At 43.2% G+C, this 26,463-nt stretch overlaps 1 protein-coding gene across 3 annotated transcripts in view; it reads right to left on the bottom strand.

The window, feature by feature from the left end:
- Window positions 1–26,463, bottom strand: part of IFT22 (intraflagellar transport 22) — a 279,140-nt gene that overhangs the window by 56,375 nt on the left and 196,302 nt on the right. For all 3 annotated transcript variants that reach the window (XM_044054036.1, XM_044054037.1, XM_044054038.1), the window contains one exon: window positions 19,809–20,011. In XM_044054036.1, coding sequence (XP_043909971.1) covers window positions 19,809–20,011 — 203 coding nt within the window. The remainder of the gene's footprint in view (window positions 1–19,808; window positions 20,012–26,463) is intronic.

Raw genomic sequence — 26,463 nt, 5'->3', positions numbered from 1 at the left:
ATCCCATTGCTGCAGTCCTTACTATTGGGTATAGTCCGCATCCAGTCGGCCCGAATACCAGAGTATAAGGCTGACGTCGGTCAGGGCGCATTAGACTGACGTCAGTACGTCAGGGTACTAATGCGCATGACCGACGTCATATCCTCAGTCTTTTCTTGCCCCAGATGTCAGAAGACCCTAAAAAGACAAGGCCCAAAATACCTGCACCAAAAATATGCACAATATATACAAGAACATATACAAAAAATATAAGCATGAAACCCACCTACACAACCACCCCTAAACACAGAGGGAAAGGAGGGAGGGTAAATTGGACTGCAGCAATGGGATCCTCGAACATCTACATTTATGGTAGGTACAAAACTGTACTATGTTCTTCGTTCCCCATTGCTGCAGTCCTTACTATTGGGTAGAATCCCAAAGCAGAGGTAAGGGAGGCTGGCAAATCATAAAGAAGCAGGAGCTGACAACATGCCTTGCAAAACAGCCGTGGCAAAACCAGCCCTAGACTTAGAGTAGATAGGAAGGTGATAATGCTTAGAGAAAGTATGCACTGAACTCCAAGTAGCTGCTTCCAAAATATCCTTAGTTGCCACCCCTTAGAAATGCTGTTGTAGTGGCAGCAGCCCTAGTGGAATGAGGCCTAATCCCAGCTGGAATCTCTTTGCCATGATGGGAATAACAAAATGCAATGCAAAAGCCAATCCACCTAGAAATAGTTTGTTTTGACACAGGCTTGCCCTGCGAACTCAAAGCAAAAGAAACAAACAACTGCTGAGACTGCCTAAAATCCTTAGTCCTGCTTAAATAATAACGCAATTGCCTGTGTACATCTAAAGTGTGCAAAATCTTTTCCCCTTTATCTTGGGGGTCTGCATAAAAAGTAGGCAAATGAATAGACTGGTTTAAAGCCACACTAGAAACCACCTTAGGCATAAAGGAAGGATTAGTACGTAATGATACCCTATCCTTATGGAAAATCAAAAATGGCTCTACTGCCATAAGGGCCTGCAACTCAGACACCCTTCTTGCAGAAGTAATAGCCAACAGAAAAGCAGTCTTCCATGACAAGTATTTCAATTCAGCAGTAGCCGCAGGCTCAAAAGGTTGTAGAGTAAGTTTTTCCAACACAAAATTGAGATCCCAAGCAGGAGTAGGAGCTCTACGGGGGCCTTATATTCTTTGCCCCTCTAAGAAACTGCTTGAACAAAGGATGTGAAAACAATGGTGGGTCACAATCATAGTGAGCTGAAATTGCTGCAGCATGAATCTTAATAGAAGAGAAGGACAAACCTTTGTCCAATAACTCAGTAAGGTATTGAAGAGCCGCACTCAAATTAGGCTCAGAAACCTGCAAATTCTTTGCTGTACTCCAAAATAAAAATCTCTTCCATTTTTCTGCGTACACTTTCCTTGTACTAGGTCTTCTAGCTTCCATAATCACATTTAAAACTTGTTGAGGAAGTTGAGACCTGCTGTGTTTCAACACAGAATATGCCAGGCTGTTAGATGAAGAGAGTGAAGCTTGACATTGAGCAGATGACTATCCTGCTGAGATAACAGATGAGGAATCAGAGGCAAAGGCCATGGAGGCTTCCTTACCAGACTCCGGAGGAGTGGGTACCAGTGTTGCCGAGGCCAATCTGGAGCTATCAAAATCATCCTTGGCCTGTCTTGTCTGACCTTTAATAGTACCTTTGGAAGAAGAGGTAGAGGAGGAAAGGCATACACATGAAGGTTTTTCCAACTGAAAGACAGAGCATCCACTTTCCAAGCTGTGTGATGAAACCCCTTTGTGCAATACTGTGGCAGCTGGTGGTTTAGAGGAGAAGCGAACAGATCTATGTCTGGAGTTCCCCATGACACTGTCAGTTTTTGAAATACATGAAGATCCAGTTTCCACTCGTGGGGATCCATGATTTGTCTGCTTAACACATCTGCTAAGGAGTTCTGTGCTCCTGGCAGAAACCTTGCCTGAAGAGTTAGTTGCAAGCTTAGCGCAGTCTCCCATAAAAGCATTGCTTGCCTGCATAGAGGATAAGAATGTGTTCCCCCTTGCTTGTTGATGTACCACATGACAGTTGTGTTGTCTGTTAGAATCAACACCTGCCCTGGAAGAAGTAACTCCTTGAAAGCCATTAATGCAAACTGGACTGCTAACATCTCCTTCATGTTGATATGTAGATGCAGTAGTCTGGCAGGCCACTTGTCTTGTATCCACTTTCCATTTAGATGAGCTCCCCAAGCAATGTCCGAGGCATCTGTCGTTAAAATCTGACTCGCCTCTGGCCGGGTCACAGAGAGTCCCTTGTTTAGGTGACATTCCTGAGCCCACCACAAAATTCTTTTTGAAGGCAAGGTATTATTTGAATGACAGTGTCCAAATCCTGGCAGTGCTGTGTCCATACATTTTTGAGATACCATTGTAGCTTCCTCATATGCAGTTTGGCATTGGGAAGCACCAGAATACAAGATGCCATGAACCCTAATGCTTGAAGGACTGTCCTTGCAGTCAGCACGGACTGATGAGATAGTTGATGGAAGTAAAGTGATAGACTCTGTTGTTTGTCCGGGGTTAAAAAAGGCCATCTGGGCTGCTGTATTCAGTCTCACACCCAGAAAGCACATGTCTTGAGAGGGTACTAGACTGGACTTTATTTCGTTCACAGAATACCCTAGGCATCTTAGCACTGCTATAACATGTTCCAGATGCTGTACAAGGTCTTCCTTTTCTTGAGCCAGAATCAGGCAGTCGTCCAAGTAAGGATAGATTTGAATTCCTTGAAGCCTGAAGTAAGCTATCACTGGAGCCAGAACCTTTGTGAATACTCTGGGCAGTAGATAAGCCAAAGGGCAATGCAGAGAACTGATAATGAGAATTTCCAGCTCGAAACCGCAGATACTTCCTGCAACTTAGCCTTATAGGCACATGAAGGTAAGCTTCCTTGAGATCTAAAGTTACCATCCAGTGATCTTTGCCCAGCAGAGGTAAAAGCTGTTGTAACGTCAACATCTTGAACTTGGGAATGTCCAGATAAGTGTTGAGGAGAGATAAATCCAAAATTGGTCTCCACGTGTTCCCCTTCTTTGGTACTAGGAACAGGCGAGAATAAAATCCTAGGCCCCTTTCTGATACAGGGACTGGCTGAATGGCCCCCATGTGGAGTAACTGAGAAACTTGCTTGTGAGCCTCTTTTCTTTGTGGAGGAGGAACGTCTGGCATGCCTTTGAAAGGGGGCATTGTATGGAAATAAAATCTGTAACCGTGGTGAATGATATCCAACACCCATTTGTCTTGAGTAATTAAATCCCAATTTTCTTTGAAAAGAGACAGTCTTCCTCCCAAAGGAGCTGCCAGACGAGAATCTACTGGCAGCTGAAAAGACAGGTCATTGGGTCTGTTTACGAAAGGACTGACCCCTGCCCTCACCAGAAGTCTGAGCAGGTGAACTCCCTGTTCTAGGCCTAAAAGAACCTTGAGCCCTGCCCCTACCACGTCTAGACCTACCCCTAGACTGGGAATCATAAGCAGGATATGTCCACCCCTTAGCAGGCCAATTTCTACTAAACTTCGGTGGCTGCACCTGCAAAAAATCTTTAACAGTTTGCATAGACTTAGCTTTGTCCTCCATTTTCTTTAAAACTGCTTCCACAGGCGATCCAAACAACACATCAGACTGTAAAGGAGCATCCAAAATCCTTGTCTTAACATGCTCAGCTAAATTCTGATCCTTCAACCAGGCATGCCTGCGAAGAACAGAACTAGTAGCGGCCACCCTCGAGGAGGCCTGTACAGCATCAAAACCACATTGCAAAGAATGCTTACCCACTTGTTCAGACACATGAACCAAATCCAGCAACTCTTTACACTCAATACCTCCGCCAAAGCATCCACCTTAGATTTCAATTGTGAAAGGAGGTAATTCTGATATTTTAGCATGTGAAACTGACAATTCAATGCTCTCATGGCTAGAGTGGAAGAAGTATACACTTTCTTTCCCCACCTATCCAAAGCCCTTGCCTCTTTATCAGTGGGAACAGGATTTTTAACCACAGAAGCTTTAACACCTTTAGGGCCTTGAGAAATAGTTTCTGGGTCCCCCCTAGGACTCTTAAACAAATACTTATGAGCTTCGGGCACCCTATAATACCTATCAGGCTTAACAGGAGCAGGTGGCAAAGAGTCAGGGTTCAGGCAAGCCTCTGCAAAAACATCTTCCACCACATTCAACACAGGAGGAATAGCTAAGGGCCTATGCTGGGGTACAAACAAGAATTCCCTAAGCCTTTTCCTGGAATCAGAGTAATCCTGGCCTTCCCATTTAAAGTGCTCCCTCATGGAATGCAGAGTCTCTGAAAATGAGAAATCCTCAGGAGGAGTAGCTGTAGGAGTGGAATCATCCACATCAGAATCAGAATAAGTAGGATACTCCTGCAAGTCTTCCGCAGAAGACCCTGAAGCCTCTGAACACTGTTCAAAACTATCAAACTCTGGTTCCACCCTAGGCCTCTTATCAGGCGGGGGCATAGAACCTCTAATCATAGTAATCAAATCTTCTGCCATTTTAAGCATATGTTTCTTAGGTACAGAACCCGAAATGCTAGGAGAAGCCCCACTGAAGCTAAACTAGGCCTACCTCTCAAAGAAGTTTTGGCAACAGAAGGAGAGGCTCTAACTACCTTGGGAAGAGAGGGAAGAACAGTCACCTGAGAAGCCCCCTCAGCCTGGCCTACCTCCTGAGAAGGCACATCCTGTAACAGTAAAGTTTCTGCCTGGGACTCCATGGAAACTCCTGGCAAAACCTCTGGCTCCACTGAGCCTCCTAAAGAACCGACGTCCGGGACTGCCGGTTCATCAACCCTAGGCTTCGCTGTTTTGTCCTTGCGCTTCTTGGACGAAGCGGGCGTCGGAGCATCCGACGGCATTTTATAATTGCAACGCTTCCCAAACACTAACCTGGCACAGTCTAACCTCCTCTTAATAGTGCGTTTGTTAAACCTAGCACAAGAGCGGCAACCAACAACGTCGTGCTCAGGCCCTAAACAAGGTATACACAAGGTATGGTAATCCCTATGAGGTATCTGTTTCCCACAAGAAATACAGTTATTCACTTTTTCTGACATCCGGTAAAATACTGAGGCAAGAAAAAAACCAAAATGTTCCCCAACGGGGTACTTAGCCAACTCTGTTTCGGTCTGAAACTCCGGTTTCGGAAAGATTTCAGAACGCCAACCTGCACTCGCAAAACTGCTTCTGCATCGGACCACGCGGCAAAAAAGACTGAGGATATGACGTCGGTCATGCGCATTAGTACCCTGACGTACTGACGTCAGTCTAATGCGCCCTGACCGACGTCAGCCTTATACTCTGGTATTCGGGCCGACTGGATGCGGACTATACCCAATAGTAAGGACTGCAGCAATGGGGAACGAAGAACATCTGAAGATAATGCTGACTGGTGCCCTTTTCATACCCTGATATCCAGACATTCTTCAGACACCTGTCAGCTAGAGATGATGTAAAGACTCTGGAAATCAGGCTGACTGCAGGCTTCTGCATGGCAGAAAGTACAATTGTGTACACTTACCATAAATGTAGATGCTAGAGTGTATTCACTAATGCAGTCATCACTTTTGGGTTATCTGCTTGCAGTAGCCCTCATTCGGCCTGATTAACAAAGTCTTGGGTCCTGCATCGGTTGCTGTCCACTATTCCATGACGTCAGGAGTATAAAACATGCAGCAGACACCATTACATCAGTTTTTCTTGCCCCAGATGTCAGGTGCCCCCTTAATGGGAAGCAATTAAATCTATAAATATACAAGGTTATACCTCCAACAAAAAAGCAAATACACCAAAAAGCTTTTGAAGATAGTAAAGGAAAGTAGAGGTATATCCAAAAAAGAAAAAGAAGGGGTCTGGAGTGAGGGAAACCAGGACTGCAACAGTGAATACACTTGAACATCTACATTTATGATAAATGTACACAACTGTACTATGTTCTTCGTGTTTCACTGTTGCAGTCATCTCTTTTGGGTAGATTCTCAAAGCTAAGGATGGGAGGAGGAATTTAAATAGATTTAGGACCAGCTAAAAGGCCCTGCAAGACTGCAGTGGCAAAGCCAGCTCTGGATTTAGAAAAAAATTGGCAGATGGTAATGCTTGGTGAAAGTATGTACAGAACTCCAGGTAGCAGCTTCTAGGATGTCCCTGCTAGGGACGCTTCAGAGAAAGGCTGTAGAGGTAGATGCAGCCCTGGTAGAGTGGGGTCTGATCCCCTGTGGGATAGGTTTTCCATGGTGTTTGTAGCAAAAATGAATGCAATGGCCTATCCATTTGGAAATGGTTTGCTTTGAAATAGCCTTCCCCTCTGCCCCTGCAGCAAACGCCACCAGCAGCTGGTCAGATTTCCTTTGAGGTTTAGTTCTGTCCAAGTAGAATCCAAGTTGTCTGTGCACGTCTAAGGAGTGCAGAATCCATTCTCCTTTGTTCTGTGGATTAGGAAAGAAGGTTGGCAAATGTATGGACTGATTAAGGGTCACACTGGATACCACCTTGGGCATGAAGGAGGGATTGGTCCTGACGGACACCCTGTCTGCATGAAATATGATGAAAGGTTCCACTGCCATGAGGGCCTGTAATTCAGATACCCTTCTTGCTGAAGTGATTGCTAAAAGGAAAGCTGTTTTCCAAGAAAGGAATTTTAAGTCTGCAGTGGCAGCTGGCTAGAAAGGAGGAAGGGTGAGCTTTTCCAATACAAAGTTGAGGTCCCAGGCTGGAGATTTTTGGTCTCTCTGAGGAACTGCTTAAGCAGTGGATGAGAGAAGAGGGGTGCTTCTGTGTTATAATGAGCTGAGATGGCTGAGGCATGAATTTTGATGGAGGAAAAAGATAGGCCCTCATGAAGCATCTCAGTTAAGTATTGTAAAATCTGAGTTAAATTGGGCACTGTTGTGCTCATCCCTTGAGATTGGTTCCAGGCACAGAATCTTTTCCATTTTTTTAGTGTAAAACTTTCTGGTACTAGGCCTCCTTGCCTCTAAAATTATCTCCATCCCTGGTTTACTGAGGAATGATAAAGGAGAAATTATGTAATTAGCCAGGCTGCTGGATTCAGTGTTTGAAGTTAAGGATGCAGAATTTGGTTCTCCTGCTGAGACAAGAGAGTAGGAGTCTGAGGCACGTGCCATGGGGCCCACACTGCGCAAGAGGGGGTAACAGTGTCGGCGTGGCCAGTCTGGTGCAATCAAAATCATCCTTGGTTTGTCTTGTTTGATCTTTAGTAGTACTTTGGAGAGCAGAGGCAGAGGGGGAAAGGCATAAACTGATAGGTTTTTCCAGATGAAGGACAGAGCATCCACTTTCCAAGCTTGTTTGTGAGGAGTCCGTTGTGCAGAATTTGTCCAACTGATAGTTTTGGGGGGAGGCAAACAGGTCTATATCTGGGCTCCCCCCATTTGCTTGTCAACATGTTGAAAATCCTTGGTTCCAGTTTCCACTTGTGTGGGTCCATGAGGTTTCTGCTTAGTTCGTCTGCCAGTGTATTTAGTTTTCCATGCAGGAATTGAGCTTGTAAATGTACTTGATAGCTCAGGGCTGTGTTCCACAATGCCATGGCTAGTCTGCAGAGGGGGGTAAGAATGTGTACCCCCCTGCTTATGTACCACATAACAGTGGTGTTGTCAGTCTTCATCACTAATTGTCCTGGAAGAATGCTGTCCTTGAAGGGTGTCAGAGCATTCTGTACAGCTAACCTTTCTTTTTGATTGATATGCAGGTGCATTTGACTTGGGTTCCATTTGCCCTGAATGCACTTCCCTGCCAGGTGGGCCCCCCCATGCATAGTCTGACACGTCTGTTGTTAAGGTTTGGGCGGCAGAGGGTAGTGTGAATGGTAGTCCCCCGTTTTGGTGGCAGGCCTCTGCCCACCAAAGGAACTCTAGGCGTAGGCAAGGTATGATAGGAATCATTGCTTCTAGATCCTCTGAATGTTGACACCATAGGCTTTTGAGATACCATTTCAGTTTCCTCATATGCAGCCTTGCATATGGAATTAGAGGAATGCAGGAGGCCATGAACCCCAAGGCTTGCAGTATTTGCCTTGCAGATAACTGGGTTTTTGTGGCCACTTGTTTGAAGTAGGTTGTCAAATGAATCCATTTCGCTGGCGTAAGAAAAGTCATCTGGGAAGTTGTATTCAAGCTTGCTCCCAGGAATATAATTTGTTGACAGGGTACCAGTTGTGATTTCTTTTCGTTTATGGTGTACCCCAGACAAGTCAGTACCCTTTGAACAAAGGCCAGATTATTCAAAAGTATGTCCTGGCTTTCTGCCTGAATTAGACAATCGTCCAGATATGGGTACATCTGAATATTTCTTTGCCTGCAGAATGCAATGACTGGAGCTAGGCACTTTGTGAATACCATGGGCGCAGTAGATAAGCCAAAAGGCAGTGCAGAGAACTGATAGTGCATGTAGCCTGCTTTGAAGTGTAGGTATTTTCTGCAAGACTCCCTGATAGGGATGTGCAGGTATGCTTCCTTTAAGTCTAGTGTTGCCAACCATGCATCTTTGCCTAGCATAGGAAGCAGCTGGTGAAGAGTCAGCATCTTCAATTTTGGAATCACCAGAAAGGTATTTAGAGTAGAAAGGTCCAGGATAGGATGCCACGTATTGCCTTTTCTAGGTACCAGGAAAAGTCTCAAATAGAACCCTTGTCCCTTTTCCTCTTCTGGTACCAACTGACTAGCCCCCATGCTTGAGAGAGTACTTGATTTTGGGCCTCTGCCCAGTGATTTGGGGGTAGATCTGGCCACCCGCTTGGTGTTGGAAAGGTGTTTTACAGCACAGTAAACCACTCCCATGCCTGATAAAAAGTATATATATATTTAGAAAGCTTGTGAGGAAATTATTACTCTATTTTTGTTTTACTTGGATCGCTTGTCTGTGTTCTTAAAGGATTTTCCACTGGAAACAGACTGCCTGCCTTGCTTGAATTACTTTCGAATACTAAGTAATACTGTTGAATTATATATTTTCTATTATTACTTTTTGACTTGACGAGTTTACGTTCGCTACTATTGTCTGATCTGATTAATATACAGTGATTAACTAGAAATATATGGACTGAAAATCTTCCACACAGAGAAGTTTCTTACACAATTCATAAACAACTTCAGTCCTAGGTCTCTTAGAAGGGGGAGGCTGGCTTCCCCTGATTAGAGTTACAAGATCTTCAGCCATTCTTTTCATTTGTTTTTTAGGCATACAGGCCTGAGCATGTGGCCTGGGCATCGTTGTTTTAGGCATGGTTCGAGATTTAGACCTGAAAGAAGAAGGCGGCATCGGTTTAATATGCAAGTCCGTAGGCCTGAATACACACTCAGAAGCCAGTGCCTGCACAGCGGCTCCGGACCCATCCAAGGTAGAGACATCCGCAGGTTCCATAGTTGAAGCATCTCGCGGCAGATCGGACTCAGAATGGGTCACAGTAGAGGCCTGTGAATCAGAAGTAGCGGGTATCAGGGGCTGCGAAAGCGCCTCACTGACTACCGGTGAACTGGCGACTGGCTTAGGAGAAGCGTCGTCTGCAGTTTTGGACCTCGGCGGCCTGTCTCTGTCTTCATCCTTGCATTTTTTTCTGAATCCCGGTATTCGGATGGCTAACCAACGACATTTCTAGATAATTAAAGCGAGAATCGAAATATTTTGAGGCGAAAATATACAGACGACAGATAGTGCGCTGATGAAATAAAGCACAAAACCAACAGCACAGTACATCGTGGTCAGGGCCTAGGCAAGGAATACAGTACGAATGAAAATCTTTATTAGGTATTTGCTTTCCACAGGTAATGCAATTATTAACTTTTACTGGCATCGGTAAGGAGCAAGAAAAATTTTCCCCAACGGGGTACTTAGCTTTAGTTGAAGACTTCGGTTCTGAAACTCGAAAACGAAAATTTCAGGAGTCGGCCAACCAGCACTTGCGAACTGCTTCTGCTTCAGGCACCGCATGGAAAGAAAGACTGATGTAATGGTGTCGGCTGCATGTTTTATACCCCTGATGACCTGACATCATGGAAGAAGGGACAGCAACCGATGCAGGACCCAAGACTTTGTTAATCAGGCCGACTGAGGGCTACTGCAAGCAGATAACGCAAAAGTGATGACTGCAACAGTGAAACATGAAGAACATCAGCCACGAAACAATACTGCGAAATTGGCTATGAAGAACATCCTCTGCTGCCTGGTCTAAAAGGGAGTTACCACAGTGATCTTTGGGGAGTCTTCATGAAACTTCACAATGATCCTGCATATCAGTAGAAAGGGTATAAAAGAATACAGAAACACTCCTGATCAAAGAAAAGGCATCTGTCATTCAGGACTTCTTGTATGGAGTCCTCAAACAGAATTTTGCCATTTCATTGTTCAGAGAGGAGGCAAAAAGGTCTACCCGAGAAGTCCACACAAATGGGGCAAATCTTGGAAGACCCCCTCTTATCTAAACTCAATTCATGAGGGTCTGGCATTTGTCCTGATCAGTTTGTCTGTCCCACAATTTTGCTCTGATGGAAAGTAGGATGCTAACATGGCTAGTCTTGCTAGGAGATGAGCTCTGGTTCCCCCTTACTTGCTTATATATCACATCACTGTTATACTTATTGTAAGTATGTGAAAAGATCCTGGTAACCAAAGAAGAGTCAGAGAGTTGAGAACCTTGATAAGAGTTAGCATCTCTTATGTTTACACACTTTGGTCTGTCTTTCTTGTCCCAGAGATCTTACACTTTAACACTGCTCCCCAAGCAAAATCCAAAGTGTCTGCTGTGACTGACTACTTTGGAGCAGGAAGGGAAAAGGGGAGACCTGGATTCAGGGATATTTGAAGTCTCCACCAAGTGAGTTCTCTTTTCACAAACCCCAGAACTGGAATTTGAAAATGTAATGGATGTTGGTGTCAGAACCAAAGATACTTCAGATACCATTGTATCCATCTCATGTGCAGTCCCTTAAACAGTAATTTTACCTTATTTTCCTATCTTTTGTTCTGGGGAGTGGTCCAGGTTTCTTTCTGGAATCCCCCTGCCACTGCTTTTCAAACATTTGTTTACTAACATTATGCAGAGACGCTATTTTGTTTCTTTGCCAAAATTCGAAAATCCACTGGAAATTTTACAGAAGGAAAGATGAAAACTGAGATTCCCTGAATCAGACTACCTCTCTCATCTTGTTTACTGGTAACCTTTGTAGCAGAGGGTCCAAAAAACTAAATCTCTATACAAAGGAGAATTCAAAATCTAATGTTTTTCATCTTTAAGGAAGTTCTGAGAATACAGCAAGGCAAACTTCCTCAAAACAGTACCATTGGCAACAGCCCTAGAAAAAACAGCATCTTACACAGTCATAAAAAAAAGTTATGTCTTGCCATAACATTCCATCTGTGTTGTTCATCTTCTTTCATTCATCACTGATGGGTTCGGTTCTGAACCCTCAGAACCAAGTCGGCCTATTATCAAGCTCGCTCCAGCCCAAAAAACTCTCGAGCTAAGTCTCTACCCAGAATGCCCTTCTCCGTTACCTCAGATCGAGTTTGCTAAGAAAGGGAAGTAAAGCAGAGGCCACTTCTGCACAAGTACCCTAGGGCACCACATAGACCCAAAGCATCCCCCAGGAGCCTTTGGAGGGTGAAGGAGGATGGGAAGTAATGAATGAAAGAAGATGAACAACACAGATGGAACGTTATGGTAAGACATAACTTCTTTATCTGATGTTGTTAATCTTCTTTCCATTCATCACTGATGGGACAGTATCCCTAGCTATCTTGAGGTCCATGGGTGGTCCTTATGGAAGAACATTCCTGAGTACCATTGAGCCAAAGGCAGCTCTCCCTCTGGAGACCAGGTCCAATTCGTAATGACTGATAAAGGTATAATGCTTAGCCCAAGTAGCTGCTGTGCAGATGTCATCCATGGAAGCCCTGGAGTGGAATGCTATAGATGTTGCCATACATGGCGGGTATACTAGCTGAGGCCGAAGGAAGGGGAACCAAAGTTGTCGAGGTCAGAATGGGGCTATGAGGATCACCCTGCATCTCAACCGAAGAGCTTTCTTTAGAAATTGTGGGATCAGAGGGATGGGAGGATAAGCGTAGAGAAGTCTGTGGGCCAATCGTGGATCAGATTGTCCCTCAGTCACTCCCCCTCCAGGGGAAGTAGGGTGAAATAGCTGCTGCACTTGGTGTTTGACAGGGAAGCGAAAAGATCTCAGGAAGGCTGGCACCAGTGGCTGAAGATTACAGATGCCACTGCGGGATTGAGGGATCACACATAGGGCATAAGGATGCATCTGTTCAGTTTGTCCGCAATCACGTTTGAGCTCCCCGGGATATACATTGCTATCAGAAAGCGGTTGGAAGCTATTGCCCACTGCCAAATTCTCATGGCTTCTCGACATAGGGGGTAGGACTTGGTTCCTTCTTGCTTGCTGATGTACCAGACCACTGACATACTGTCTGACTGAACTGCAATTGTTCCAGAAGGGAGAGCCGAATGGAAAGCCTGCAATGCTAACAGTGTGGCTCTCGGTTCCAGATAATTGATATGCAGGTGGGCCTCTGAGGTGGACCATGTGCCTTGGACAGTCTTTCTCTGAAAATGGCCCCCCCACCCGATCAGGGAAGCATCCATAGTCACAATGGCTGTGGTGAGTTCAAAGATCTACATCTGGCCTCATCCACCAAAGCAGGTCCTGTTTGCAGGAGCTGGTTATTCGAATCTGGTAATCAAGGGGGTGATAGTTTGGGAACCATTGACACAAAACGAGCCATTGCAGAATCCGTATATGTAGCTTTGCTAGAGGCACTATTGGAATTGAAGTAGCCATAGAACCTAGGGCCTGAAGAACCTCCCTTGCAGAGACTGTTTGGCAGTATCACCCGGAGTTGAAGCCTCAATCGATGGAGTATGTGAATTGGGAGGGAATACCACACAGGACTGAGTATTGAACACTGCTCCAATGAACTCTATTTGTTGTGTAGTGATAAGGTTTTATTTCTCCCAATGTATCGTCATTCCCAACAATTTTGCCAGAGAGAGAGTATAGTGCAGTGCTGTTACCAGAAGATGCTCTGTAGGGGCGGTAAGGAGCCAGTCATCTAGATATGGAAAAACCAGGAATCCTTTTAGTCTCAAGTGAGCCGTTACCACTGCCATGCATTTCGTGAACACTCTGGGGGGCTGTAGAGAGAACGGCAGAACACGGAATTGGTAATGACTGGCTCCTAGCCGGAAGCAAAGCAGACTCCTGGAGCATTTGTCCATCTTGATGTGGTAATATGCATCCCGGAGATCTATAGAGCATATCCAATCGCCTTCTCTTAAAAAGGGAAGGATGGACTGAACAATGACCATACTTGTTTAAACTGCTGAGATCCAAAATGGGTCTCCTGTCCCCTGTCTTTTTTGGCACCAAAAATAATCTCTAGTAAAATCCTGATCTGCGCTGGTTTGGTGGGACTGGCTGGATGACTCTTTTTTGAGACAGCTTTATAATCTCTGAAGGTGCTTCTTCCCTTTGAATGGGTGGAATGTCAGGAAGTTTTCTTGGAAATTCTAGCTGACAAAAAAGGGGAATGGTGTAACCTCTGGTGATAATGTTCTGCACCCAACGATCGGTGGTGATAGATTGCCAGGCAGCTTGGTGCAGAGAGAAACCACCCCCGACTGCTTCCAGAGGTAAGCAATCTGGCCGCCCCTCAGGAGCGCTGATAAGGCTATCCAGAGAAAGAGTCCCTGGGGCCTTGATTATGAGGACCCCCCCTCTGCCTCTATAAGGGCGTCTTCCAGAATTGTTACCTCCTCTGCCTCGGAGTATCATTAGCACGTGCGGCACGGGAAGGACCCAGAGATTTCTTATGCCACATTTTCCCTCTCCTCTGATTCCTGGAGAAGGTACGTTGAGGGATGGAAAAACATAGGCCTATGGCAGACAGGGTTTTTCCATCTTGCTTGCACCTGGCTAGCATGTCCTTCACTTTGGAGCCAAAAAGGGACAACGCATTTACGGGAGCATTCAGAAAGGAAGACTTGAAGGGATCTGTGAGGCCTCAAATGTGCATCCAAGCATGATGCCTCATAATGCCCGAACCTGCTGCTCTAGCCTTCCCTTCGGTCGCGTGTGACAGCAACCTCATGTATGAGTTGGATATTGATTCCAGGGTTGCGAGCTGTGAGGCCACTTTGTCCCTGACCTTGTCAGACAACTGTCCTGCGAGCGCCCCTGAGAATTCAGAGATCAAGTCCCTCTGGAGCCTCAAAATGTGCCAAATAATTCAGGGACCATATGGCAAAAGTCCCCGATGCAAAAACACACTTCCCAAATCTGTCTACCGCCCAGGACTCCCTGTTGGGCAGGTGGACAGTGGGCCTTTCCTCAGCAAAGTCCTTTTTCATGGCCGCTGCCACCACCATAGCATCAACTGTTAACCCTTTCGACCAATGAGAGTACTCCTCGGGAGGGGAAAGAATTTTGTCTGGTCTCAGAGGGATCGCTCAGTGGAATCAGGGTTCTTCCACGCGAGCTGTATGATGAGCTCGTTGGCAGGTGGGGTCACCCAAGAGGTAGGCGGCCAGGCGCGAAAAGCCTGCATGAACACAGACTCCTCAGACGAAGGGTTGGAGGGCTTCCAGTCACCTCTCTGCTTTAACATTTCCAGGATGTCTCCAAAGGAGACATCATCAGGAGGTGACCATGGGGATCCTTTCACCATCATTGTAATCCGTATCTTCCATCAAGGACTCCTTGGGTGATTCCACGTGCTTCCTCTTGCATGTCTTCTTTAGAGGGGGCTTCTCAGGGGGGTCTCTGAGGATGACTCAGAAGAGGGGGTACCCTGAACAGGGGTGTCCTGTGGCTTCTCTGGTCGGTGTCCTAGGGAGGTGGTCTGTGACAGCTGTAGCTCAGGGGGTAAAAACTGGGGTTCCGACATCAAAGGAGTGCTGCCAGAAGCAAAAGCCCTCTCCATCGTGCGGAAGGTAGGCCCACTCGAAGAGGGATGGGTGCCCAGAACAGTGAAAGACAACCTTGGGACCGGGATCACACCCTGCTCTGTGCTCTGATGAACCCAACCCCATGGATGGAGCCTAAAGCAGGATCGGCACAGACGGAACCGAGGAGAGGGGCGGCTCCGTATCCCAGGCCAATGCTGAAACTCTGACAAATGTCACATGGAGGCTGCACCGAAAGGTGGGCCACTCCCAAACAGTATACACGGTCATCATGAGAATCACTGTTAGGTAACTTGCCCTTACAAGAAACACAATGCTTAAAACCTGAAGTACTCTTCTTATCTGATCTTGGTAGAAAAACACCACAGGTCAACTGTATAATCCAACTACAATGAAATCAACTCCGTTCAAAAAATCACAAATATAACAATACACTGGTATATGGAGAAGAGAAGGGAAACACCTGAATAAAGTTTAAAGCTAACAGGTTAAACAGGAGAAACAATACCAACTATGGTACTGAAGAAATACCACAAGGGTAAGGTAAAAAAGGCCGTAACAACAATGGTAGTTGAGAGTTTACCAAACGGTAACAATGGGTAGAGAGGAAAGAATAATGTTAGACAGAAGAGACGACACAAATTACTAATCGCTTAATAAAATATGAAGATACCCAAAAAGTTTTCACTTATCTGAGAGCTCGGCTGAAATGCAGCTTTACGGCTATGCGGCAAATGAGATCTGAGGTAACAGGGAGAAGAGCATTCTGGGCAGAGAATTGGCTTGAGAGTTCTTTTGGCTGGCGCGAGCTTGGTAATAGGCCGACTTGGTTCTGAGGGCTCGGAACCGAACCCATCAGTGATGAATGGAAAGAAGATTAACAACATCAGAATAAACTTTAAACAATGAGCGGTGACCTAAGAGATGTCAGACACTAACCCAAACAAAGGAGATTTTTCCTCACAGAGAAAACTGCAGCTAAAGCATTCCCTACACTTTCATAATTAGAATAAACTTTATCATATTAGCCAGACAATTCAAAATTCTAAAAATCAAAGCTGCAGTAGCATACACCCCCCTTCCCAAACTTATCAATAATTTTACCATCCTTGTCTGAAGGAGAAAGATTAAAATTAACAAAATGTTTGGCATCAGCTGGATTAAATAAAGCTATAAAAGCTGCTGGATCAGGGTCTGGGATAAGTCTATAAAAACTTGAAACACTGAGAAACCTTGCACATTCTAACTGCTTTCTTAGGTGCAGCAAACTGGCTCTCAAACAAACACATCTTCCAAAACTGAAAATAAGGGGTTAGGTGGTGGGGTGTAGTAGTAAGATGGGTGAAGGTTCTGAGAATTTCAGTTGTAAAAGCCTGTAGAATTTCCTGAGGAACTGAAAAACCTCATTGCTCTCCCACTGAAAACATTGGCACATTATAGAAATAGTCCCACAGAAAGAGAACTCCCCACATGGAGATTCAGCTACCATGCTCTCCTTTAAATCTGAATACAAAATCTGAACAGAAAAACCTGCATCTGTCCCTTAGAGTCATAATCTTGAGCCTCTTCAAGGAAAGACGAATCCCTTTTTCTTTTACTGGAAACCACCTTATAACAAGGGTCAACAGCCTGTACAAGACCTAGAGCCAAGTCCAATAAATTACTCCTGTCCAGAGAAAATTGCACTGGAGAATCTAAATGTTTGGTTTTGGGTTTCTTTTCGACAGAAAATATGGGGATAGGTACAACATTCTGGCTTAGAAAATGCACGTCCCGCACCTTCTCCCATGACCAACAAGAGTGGCCTCTCTTGCCCAATGAAGGGACTCCAAACAACGGTAGAGGATGTAGTTAACCTCTGGTAAATAGTGGCTGTATGGATACCACCAGAAAAATCTGAAGAAAAAGATAACTGGTCTGAGGAACCAGCTTTTGCCACAGCAGGGTCACACCTGTGACTGATGCAAATTATTAGCCTCCTGGGGTGGCAAAAACTGCTTAGTTAACATTCTTTTTGTGGTTGGAAGAAGGTCTAACTGAAGAACCAGCAGTTTGTTTCATGGTGAAGCTTAAAATTGTGAAAGTTTCCTGGGGAAGCTGAGCAGCAATAGTCAGTAAAACAGGAAAGCTATTCATAAGAACACAGTGAAAAGCACTTTAAACACTTTTACCTAGCCCCAAAAAGTAAAATAAATAGTTTCTCCACAGAAAAAGAATTTAAACCTCTTTTAACAACTTTTTATCAAAGTAAAATGGTGCGCTCCCATTTTAAAAGTACTTAAAAGTAATGTGACAGTCTACAAAATAATTTTCCATAGCTTACAAATAGTTGTTTTTCTCATAAAAGTAGTTTAAACCACTAAGTAATGTGGAAGTCCCCCCCCCCCCCAAAAGGTAACCTATCTGCTAAGTAATGGAACAGCATAAGCCGTCCGTTGATCTTCAAAGGCCCACAGAAGAGTGCTCTCTTCAGCAGCAGGAAAGCTCTGAAGAACTTGGTGTTTAAACTCATCTTTTAGTCAGCTCAGCTCGAGCTGTCTAATGGTTTGGGTGCATGGAAAGTACCCTAAAGTTCTGGTAGTTGGCTGGCTGTTATAGCCTCTGCAGGCTACATCCCATATAGCCTAAGTTACTGCAGCAGTGATCAACGTAAAGAATGCGGTTTGTTAATTTGATAAACTTTGTAAAGATTATCTGCCTTTTTGGGAACTGAAGGTTGAGTCTCAGGGTTATTACAGGCAGCATTAAATACATCCCCCATGGCTGGTACTATAGGAGGTATGGGAGTGGAATGAGGTACATCTACTTGTAATACATCATATAATCTCCTCAGTTCAGGAGGAACATCCCCCTGTTTCTATAGAGACACCTTATTCATCCTGGCTGCTGTCTGAAAAAAGGAAAACTCCTCAAAGAAAGGGTTGTGATGACCAAGTTTCCTCTAAATCAGAGATTTGGGCATGGGAATTTGCAGGAGAAGCCCAGTCCCTGCCTATGTCAGGATTCTCAGACATCAGTGTTGACATTCTTATCAGGAAAGGATTTCCGAGTACAAGGATTAACATCATGCAATAATTGACTGACCTACATAAGAAAGTCATCTTTTCTAACAGACACCATATCTTCTGATGAATAATACTTAACCTTTTCTTTTTTCTTTACAGGAAAAGGTTTGAATAAAGACCAACTAGAAAGAGGTACTTCTGACTTGTTTAGCAGTCTCCCTCTCTGGTTACCCTTAGCAACATCTCCTGGAGTGTCTCCCTTACACAGAATGAGGGATGATGATTTGCTCAAGCCTGGATTGGACACTGGAACAGCCAAAGAGAAGAAGCCAGAGCGGTAAGGGAGTGGTCTAAGGAATGAAAATGGCCACACAGATTCACCCACTATGACTTGAGGCATTGGCTGCACCCGTGGTGTTAGCAAGGGCTCTTTGGTAAATTGTTTTTCTTTCTAGGTACAGCAGGAGACCGAACAGTCGGAGCACAGTAAGTATCCATTCTGCAATTGGGAGAGGATATCTCAAATGATCTATGCTTTGCTAGAACAAGTCAGAAGGTAAGCTGTCAAAAAGTTTTCACAAGCAACACACTTATACACTTAGATACAATGGCCCCTATCACAGAAATGCAGAAGCAACACACACACTAAAATCCTGTCAGAAATTCCTTTGCCCAGAAAGTTAGCCTGACAGAAATAAATAGCAAGGATACTGTCATAAAGAATACACAAACACCGACATACTTTGTAATGATACCTTCTTTTATAAAACACTTCCTTACATTACTTTTAGTTAAATAATGAATAGTTTACATAAGTAGCCCATTTTCTCACAAAAATAGCCCCCAAATAATTTAGAGCTAAAAATAGCGGCCCCTGACAGGAAGCTTCCAGTATTCGAAAGATTTTTAAAGGAGAAATACTGCTTAAAGCTTATAAAAATAAAATGTATTTATTTTTTTTTCTTAATCTTAAAGGGCAATAAATCTGTGAGGAAGAGTTCCCCACTGGGGCCTTATCTACCAGAAACAAAGCTAAAAGCCAGCTGCTGTTCCTGTGAAGCCTCTGAGTTGCTTCTTCATGAGGTGGCAAAGTACTGAAGAAAGTTTCACTATGGCTGCTGATTTCTCTCTATAGGGCTGTCCAATCAGCAGTCAGAGTGAATGTGTGGAAAGGAGTCAGAGCTTTTGGTAGCTGGCCAGCTGTTGTGTTCTCTGCAGTACACAACCATGCAAAGCCTAAAAGGCTACTACAGAGGAGGGAATGATGAACATCAGTGTCATTAAAATGCTCAGTCTTTAAAAAAGACAAAATAATTTATAGCCAGAAAAGAGAATGCAAAAATCTTTTAAACTGTAAATTTCTCTACAAACACAGCAAATAAAGTAAAACAATTAAGTAAAATAAAATATTTGATCCTGGGGACCTCCCTTGGAATGCTGTACGCAATTTAATGTAGACTAACTCTGCACTGCATGTTACGAATTCTGATAACGATGTACAGCAGTCATGTGGCTACAGACATCGTAGTCTAAGGAGCTATCTTACGCAGACAGTCGTAATTATACAGAAGTTCTGTTGGTTAGTTTACTGAAGTGCATTATTAAAAGAAATATTAATTTAAGTTTTGAAAGAAAAAATACAGATCATCTTAGTGAAAAAACTGACCTCAGGAAATAATTTGGGCATTGATACATTTCAAAACAAGAACTAATAGTTATACAGAGCATCATCCCCACTACGATACAAGAAGATTATCAATGCCATTCATTAATTATTCCATCATTTGTCAATTCCTACCTAAATGTAGTTGCTCTTTATCTGTACCAGATCCTGGCTTGTGGTGTGCTATCAGTAAACACTGAGAATCTTGTAATCGCTGCTGTAACACAAAAGAAGTATACCACACCTCTATTTCCTTTAGATGTCTGGGCAAATCGGGATTGAAGACAATGATAATCCCATTTGACTCTTTCATCAGGGCCGGCCAGCAGGTTTCAAACCTTCATTTATACATAAAAATGAATAAATAACTGTAGCAAACTGACCAAAGAGAGAATAATACGATACATTTTATTTATTTGTATGCAATATGGCTTCACATTTGTCATTCAACAGCAACATTAACTTCAGACTGAATGGATGGATGGAAAGAAAACATAATAGTTCTATGTGTATACTCACCATGAAGGTAAATGCTTGAAAAGGGATCACATTGCTTTATAATGGGCATTTTTAATCAAAATCCTGTTATATTGGAGCAGACTCACTGTTTCAGTGATGAGCACCATTTCCATGGTTTTACTGGAAACATTAATTTCAGTTTTAGTTTCAGTTTTTCTATTTCTTCATTTATGGGTCAGTCTGGACAGTCCAGGTGTCATGTGGGTATAAATGTTACTGTTTTTTCACTTGTCTAAATAAACTGTGTTTACAATTTGATTTTACTATATGCCACGGTGGTACGGCAGTAGGGTTGTTACCTCACAGCAAGAGGTTCTCCCGTTCGATTCTCGGAGTGGCTTGGGAGTGCCTTCTGTGTGGAGTCTGCATGTCCTCCCAGAGTTTGGGTAGCATTCGAAAGACATGCGTGCGTAAATGGGCATGTCTTCATTGAAGGTTGAGCGTCGAGCTGGCACCTTGGCGTTTCGTAAAAAAATTCTACTGCCAATCATTAGAGGACCGGAGTTCCGCTGTGGCGACCCCTTACCAGGAAAAAGACAAACAACAACAATTTGATTTTACTGTGTCATGAAGCATAGTTCAGCAGATAAGGAACAGAAGCAATTTTCAAGGTTAATGGCCTTTGTCCTTCTCTGGAGTTGTGCAATCATGGCATTAGCAATATTTAATTAAGGAGATGTGTGGGAATAATGGGAAAATACTGTTTAACCTGTTATGTCAAATTCTGATGGCAATTACTTGTATCCATTAAACTGTGTTATTTTAATAGGACTGTTTTAACATTTATGTATTTGATGGCTTGTCCTTATTCTGTTTAAATACACAATCAATGCTGCAAGCATATAAACAAAATACTAAGAAATTGCTGTGGAAAGAAGTAGGTCATTGGTCTGAACATATGTTATCAGGGCATAACCATTCTCTAGAGGACTTTAAGCCTAAACTATTCTATAAAGAAGGGGGCTTCTGCAGTGGATCTGTAGTGATGGGAGAAGACATCCTTATTTGTCTTGGGGAGAATATAGTCAGAGTTCTCAGACACGTGATGAAAAGAATGGGGGGGGGGATAGTCCCTTTACCAGCTCCACCAAGGACAAGCTTTTGCATGACCAAAATACAGGATGTTGAATGGGCATTACTACAAGGGGCAGGGAGTTGGCACCCTAAGACGCACCAGGTAAGTGTAGCACAGAGACATGAAAAACCTACAATGGGTTTTGAGCTGGCATCAGCCATGTTCCCCTAAGACTGCAAACTTATAGCTGCATGAGCATGCATTGCGAGTCCTGGCAAATAAGAACAGATTGCCTCTCCTCTGCCTTGGACAACAAACCCTGGTGAGCCCAAGGACAGATTTGAGGAGAAAAGTTCTTAGCAGTAAATACTACCACTAAAGCGGAATACATAACCTGAAGGACTATTTGCCAGGATCAGGCTCACTGTGACAATACTCCTGCCAAATGAATGAAGCAGCACCTACACAGTGGGGCACACCTACCTCAAGGTAAGAGCTAGAATGTAAATCTCTGGACATATCTTTTGCTTCAGCAGCTGACTACGATTGGGACCATGAGCCCTTATAAAAATGAGAATGAGCTCAGCACATGTGGGAATCAGAGGGGCATTTCTGAAGCTAAACTTTCTGGTAGGAGGAGTTTCACAAAGGACCAACCTCCATTTCTCTGGACTTCTGCTGGGTCTCTGGCAACTAAACGAGGCCACATACGGGACCCTTTTGCCGAGTCCCACAGATGCAGGTTTCAGCTGCTGCCACCCTTCTAATAGTGAGGTGCACCAGGAATTTCTCTTTATAACATCTGCAGATGTCTAAGCTGAATGACTTGCAATTAGAGCAGTGCTTAACATTGTGCCGTTCTCCAATACAATAAACAGAATGCTGCTGATGGCCCTGGCTTACTAACTGTAGGCCACATAGACACTTAGGTTTTGCCGTTTCATCAATGAATGTAAGAACTTTTTGCTAAACCAGGATGAAGACCCAAAGTGTGGGACTGGCTAAAAAGAACGGAGATGTTCAGGGATTAGGCACAATTTTCAAGTGGGGCACGTTTTATATGATAAGCATGACACTGACCAGAGGCTGTATAATTTACAGATAGAAAGAAATGATCAGACTTTATATGTTACCCAAGTACAGTTTATGGTCCATAAAATAAAAGAAATCTTCACCCAGATATTGGGAAGTAGAAGAATAACAGGACAGCAAGTACACTATTAGGATAAGGCACTGCTAGACATTACCATTTCTATAAAGGAAGGAAGCAGTAAATAAAACTACTCACATATATGAAAATAAAGTCCATTTGCTTAAGTAAACTAACCAGAACAATAGATGCTTGAATGATTACTACCACACTAGACTTAGAGATTATTAACCTTATGGGTTATATCCTGCTAAGAATATAACAAGCAACCAGCTTCCAAAGTTTTCAGGGAACATTCCATACACACAAAATGGTAGTCAGAGGAAGATCTGCCTAAAGAGAGAGTGATCTGGGTGCCAAGCCCTTCAGAGCTTTCATTCCATCAGAGAGAGGGTGCCAAAGCCTTGACAAGGACAATACTAGGAAAATAAAATAAAGGATTTCAAAAGGCATGTAAAAATAAAGAAGGGGTGGAGGCAGGCAGCAGTTACTTTAGCAGTGAATATTTGAATGTATACTGCTTTGGCGAGTTTCTTTACACAACGGTACCAAGTTCTTCATAAGGATCACTGCTGCAGTAGCCTTAAATATATGTTTAAGATTACCATAGCTAAGATTGATTTAGACAAGGAAAGATGAGGGTACAGATGCCTCTGGAGAATGGTCCTAGCAAATTCTGTCCTAGATCAGGAAAAAAAAAACTGAGCTTATAGTGCGCACACAGGACCAAGTCGCTGATTCTAGAATACTTCTAGAATCTAACCCTTTCCAAAAAGCTACAGATGAAGCCAAGGCCCTAGAAGAATAAGCCTTAACCCTGCCAGGAATTGTTTTGTTGAGGTAGATATAGCAAAGGGTAATAGCAGGGCACAACCATCTAGTAATAGTATGTTTTGACACAGATTATCTTTTTTTTTTCTTATCTTAACAAGAAATGAACAACTGATCAGAATTCCTAAAAAAAATTGTTCTGTTAAGAAATGCCTTATTTGTCTGTGGATATCCAAGGTATGGAGTATCCTCCTCCCTCGTTTTTAGGTTCTGGAAAATAGACAGGGAGATGGGACAGCATAATGAAGGATTAGTTCTTTAGAAAACCATGTTTTTGTGGAAAATGAGAAGGCTGATCCACCATAAAAGCTTGCACCTCAGAAACTCTTCTTATAGGCAGGGTTCAGAGCAATAAGTAACAGTGTTTTCATGTTAAGAACCTCAACCAGCCTGATGAGCTGGTTCAAATGGAGCAAGAGTTAAATTTCTAACACAAAATTAAGATCCCTAAGAGAAGCCACTTGTTTTCTACGAGGCTTCAGTTGAAACAACTCTTTCCAAAACATTTTTACATGAGACTTCATTGAAAGAAGGTGGATCCATGAATAGAGTTGCTGAAAAAGGAACCTTGACTGAGAAGTAAGGCAGGTTAGAGGATAGTAACTCATACAAATAATGTAGAACCAGAAAAACAGTCCCGAATGGGTACTAGTTCTTTTCCTGGCTCCAGCTAGAAAACCTTTTCCATTTACTACTACATGATTTTCTAGCAGCAAGTTTTCTTGCCTCCTTTAATATGTGCTGCAACTCCTCAAAAGAAAAAGCCGTCTAAAAGGCATTAAAATTCTATCATTCAGGCAGCTAGTTTTAGTTGCTTGGAGTTGGGATGTAGCAAACATTTCTGGTTTTCTACGAGTAGATCCAGTCTGTGAAGAAGCTTGTTGCAGCCATCCCCGGCCATTTCCAAAAGAAGGCAGAATTACTTTTGCCTGGGATACAAGGGATCTTTGAAGTGTCCTTCTGAATCTTCAGAATGACTCTGGATATTAGTGGAAAGGATGGGAAAGTATACAAGATTATTCCCATTCATGGAAAAGAAAAATCATCCCATCTTTCAAGGCCTTCTTACACAGTCTTGAAGCAGAATCTCACCATCTGATTGTTGTGAGTGGAGGCAAAAGGACCTATTTGAGCAGTTCCCCACAGTTGGATCAATTCCTGGAAGATTCCTTGATTCAGTTTCCATTTGTGACGGTCCATCTTGGTCCTGCTCAGCTTGTCTGCCACACAGTTTTGCTTTATAAAATGCCGGTAGAATAAGATGGTGTTGAAAAGTTATATCCTAGGCTATCACAGTTGGTCTGCATAGAGAGCAAAACCAGAGTCCCCTTTTGCTTGCTCAGACATCATCACTGTGATGTCTGTAAATACTTGCAATCCCAGAGACCAAAGATGGAGTTTTTTTTTTTTGGCCACCTTTTGTTATTCATGACAACTGTCCCTTTGCCCCTCGTCTTATACTGGTTCTACTAGGACTCCAATCTTCTCCCAGTCAATGCAAAAATGTGCCAAGACCAGAAAGGATTGTAAGGGTTTCCTGAGGGCTCTTGCTGTCTATATCTTTCAATAGGGGGAGAGTTCTATAAGACCTACCCAGGATTCTCATTCCCTTGTTGCTAGTGGTAGTACACCTAGGTGGGTCTGCAATGGAAGATGTTGCAGCATATCGCCCCATCTCAGACTCATATCTCCAGTCTCAAAACAGGGATTGTCCTGAGAGTCACCCATATCACCACCCACCCACCATCCTTGGATGGTAATGTTAATCCTTTCCTGCCCCTTCATCAGTCACCGGAGCCACTACTCAAAGTCAGGTCACTTGGGCCATAGTCGTGGCTTTATCCTTCTCTGTCACCACAGCGACATAAATGATTGAGAAGGGTGGAAAGCATTTATAAGTGCCGTCTCTTTTATGCTGATGTGCTTTAGACTGACTTTTCTGTAACAAAGACCCTACACTTTTATCCCCATAGTCACTGTGCCCCAAGCAAAGTCAGAGGTATATTATATGACCGAGAATGGGAGACTTTGAGACATTTGGCATCAACACCAAAAATCTCACACACAACAAAACTGGAACATGAAATGTCAGGGAATGCTGATGCTGGTACTACACAGAGGTATCATGAGAATCATGTATGCCATGATGCCCTGAACCCTGGGGAATTCCCTTGTAGAGACAGTGGTCCGAGTGGAAAAACTCAGGAGCAGATCTAGATGCAGATCTTTTTCCTTTGAAGAAAAGCTCTTGGAACTGAGATTTCCAGGAGACAATCCTGTGAGGAGTCAGAAAAGACTTTTGTGATTTCTCCTGGAATGCCAATTTGTGTAGGAGATCTCTTGCATATGATACAGTCTAGGGAAAGGAAATATTGGGTTTAGGGTGAACTCATCCTTTAAGAAAATGCTGACAGTAGGTCAACAAACCAGCTCAAATTCCTATGGAAAATGTGATGGCAAAACAGAACCTTCCTTTTGTGCAGAAAGGTAAACAAGAAAATTTTCCTCTTGCAGCTTCTCTTTCAAACTGAGTTGCGCGCATTTGACGGAAAGGTGGCGAGACATATAAAGAACATACAGACAACTATAGATAGCACACCAGAATACACGTGTATGTCAAAATATTAACAGGTATTGCAAGTCATCTTAAAACATCAGATTAAAAGTCAATTGAAACTCTGAAAGAAAAAATTAGCATCCATGAGTAAAAGGCATCTTATCTCTCAGCTGTACCTGTTTTTCAGGGAAGTCCCCGATTTTGACACAAATTTTAGCTCTGTTTCTTTTAATCCCTCCTAAAACTGGTTGAAACATTAGATAATGTTTCACAGGTACAGTCTTTTTGTGGTCTTTATTACCACAAGAACAAGAAGCAGAATCTCCTCCAGTTTCACAGCTTACTTTTTGTTGGACAAACTTTTTGTGAGTTTTGGAGGAAATGTAGTGAATTATACTCATCAAATATTGACACTAATTAAGATTACATATTTCCTTTACTTCACAAAATGTATATTAACATTTGTTTATTCTCCCAAAGTCTCAAGTTAATTTCACTAATATTTTAAAAATGTCCCCGATTTTTAATAGATCTGTCCTGGATTCTGTTTAAATTTGTCCCAGATTGGTAGAAAGCTATGAAAGGCATGGTTAGATAAAGTGAAACATTCAGTAAAGTTGAAATATCCACTTTTTTTTTTTTAACACACAAAGTCAATAAAAATGTTGACAAGTAGTTATCCATCTTGCTAAATTACCTTAATCACTTATGAAGAAAA

Source organism: Protopterus annectens, chromosome 13.part0 (genome assembly GCF_019279795.1).
Source record: "Protopterus annectens isolate FY-2018-M chromosome 13.part0, PAN1.0, whole genome shotgun sequence".
Lineage (NCBI taxonomy): Eukaryota > Metazoa > Chordata > Ceratodontiformes > Protopteridae > Protopterus > Protopterus annectens.
Note: the sequence above shows the minus strand (reverse complement) of the source record. Positions and strands in the feature narration are given on the sequence as shown.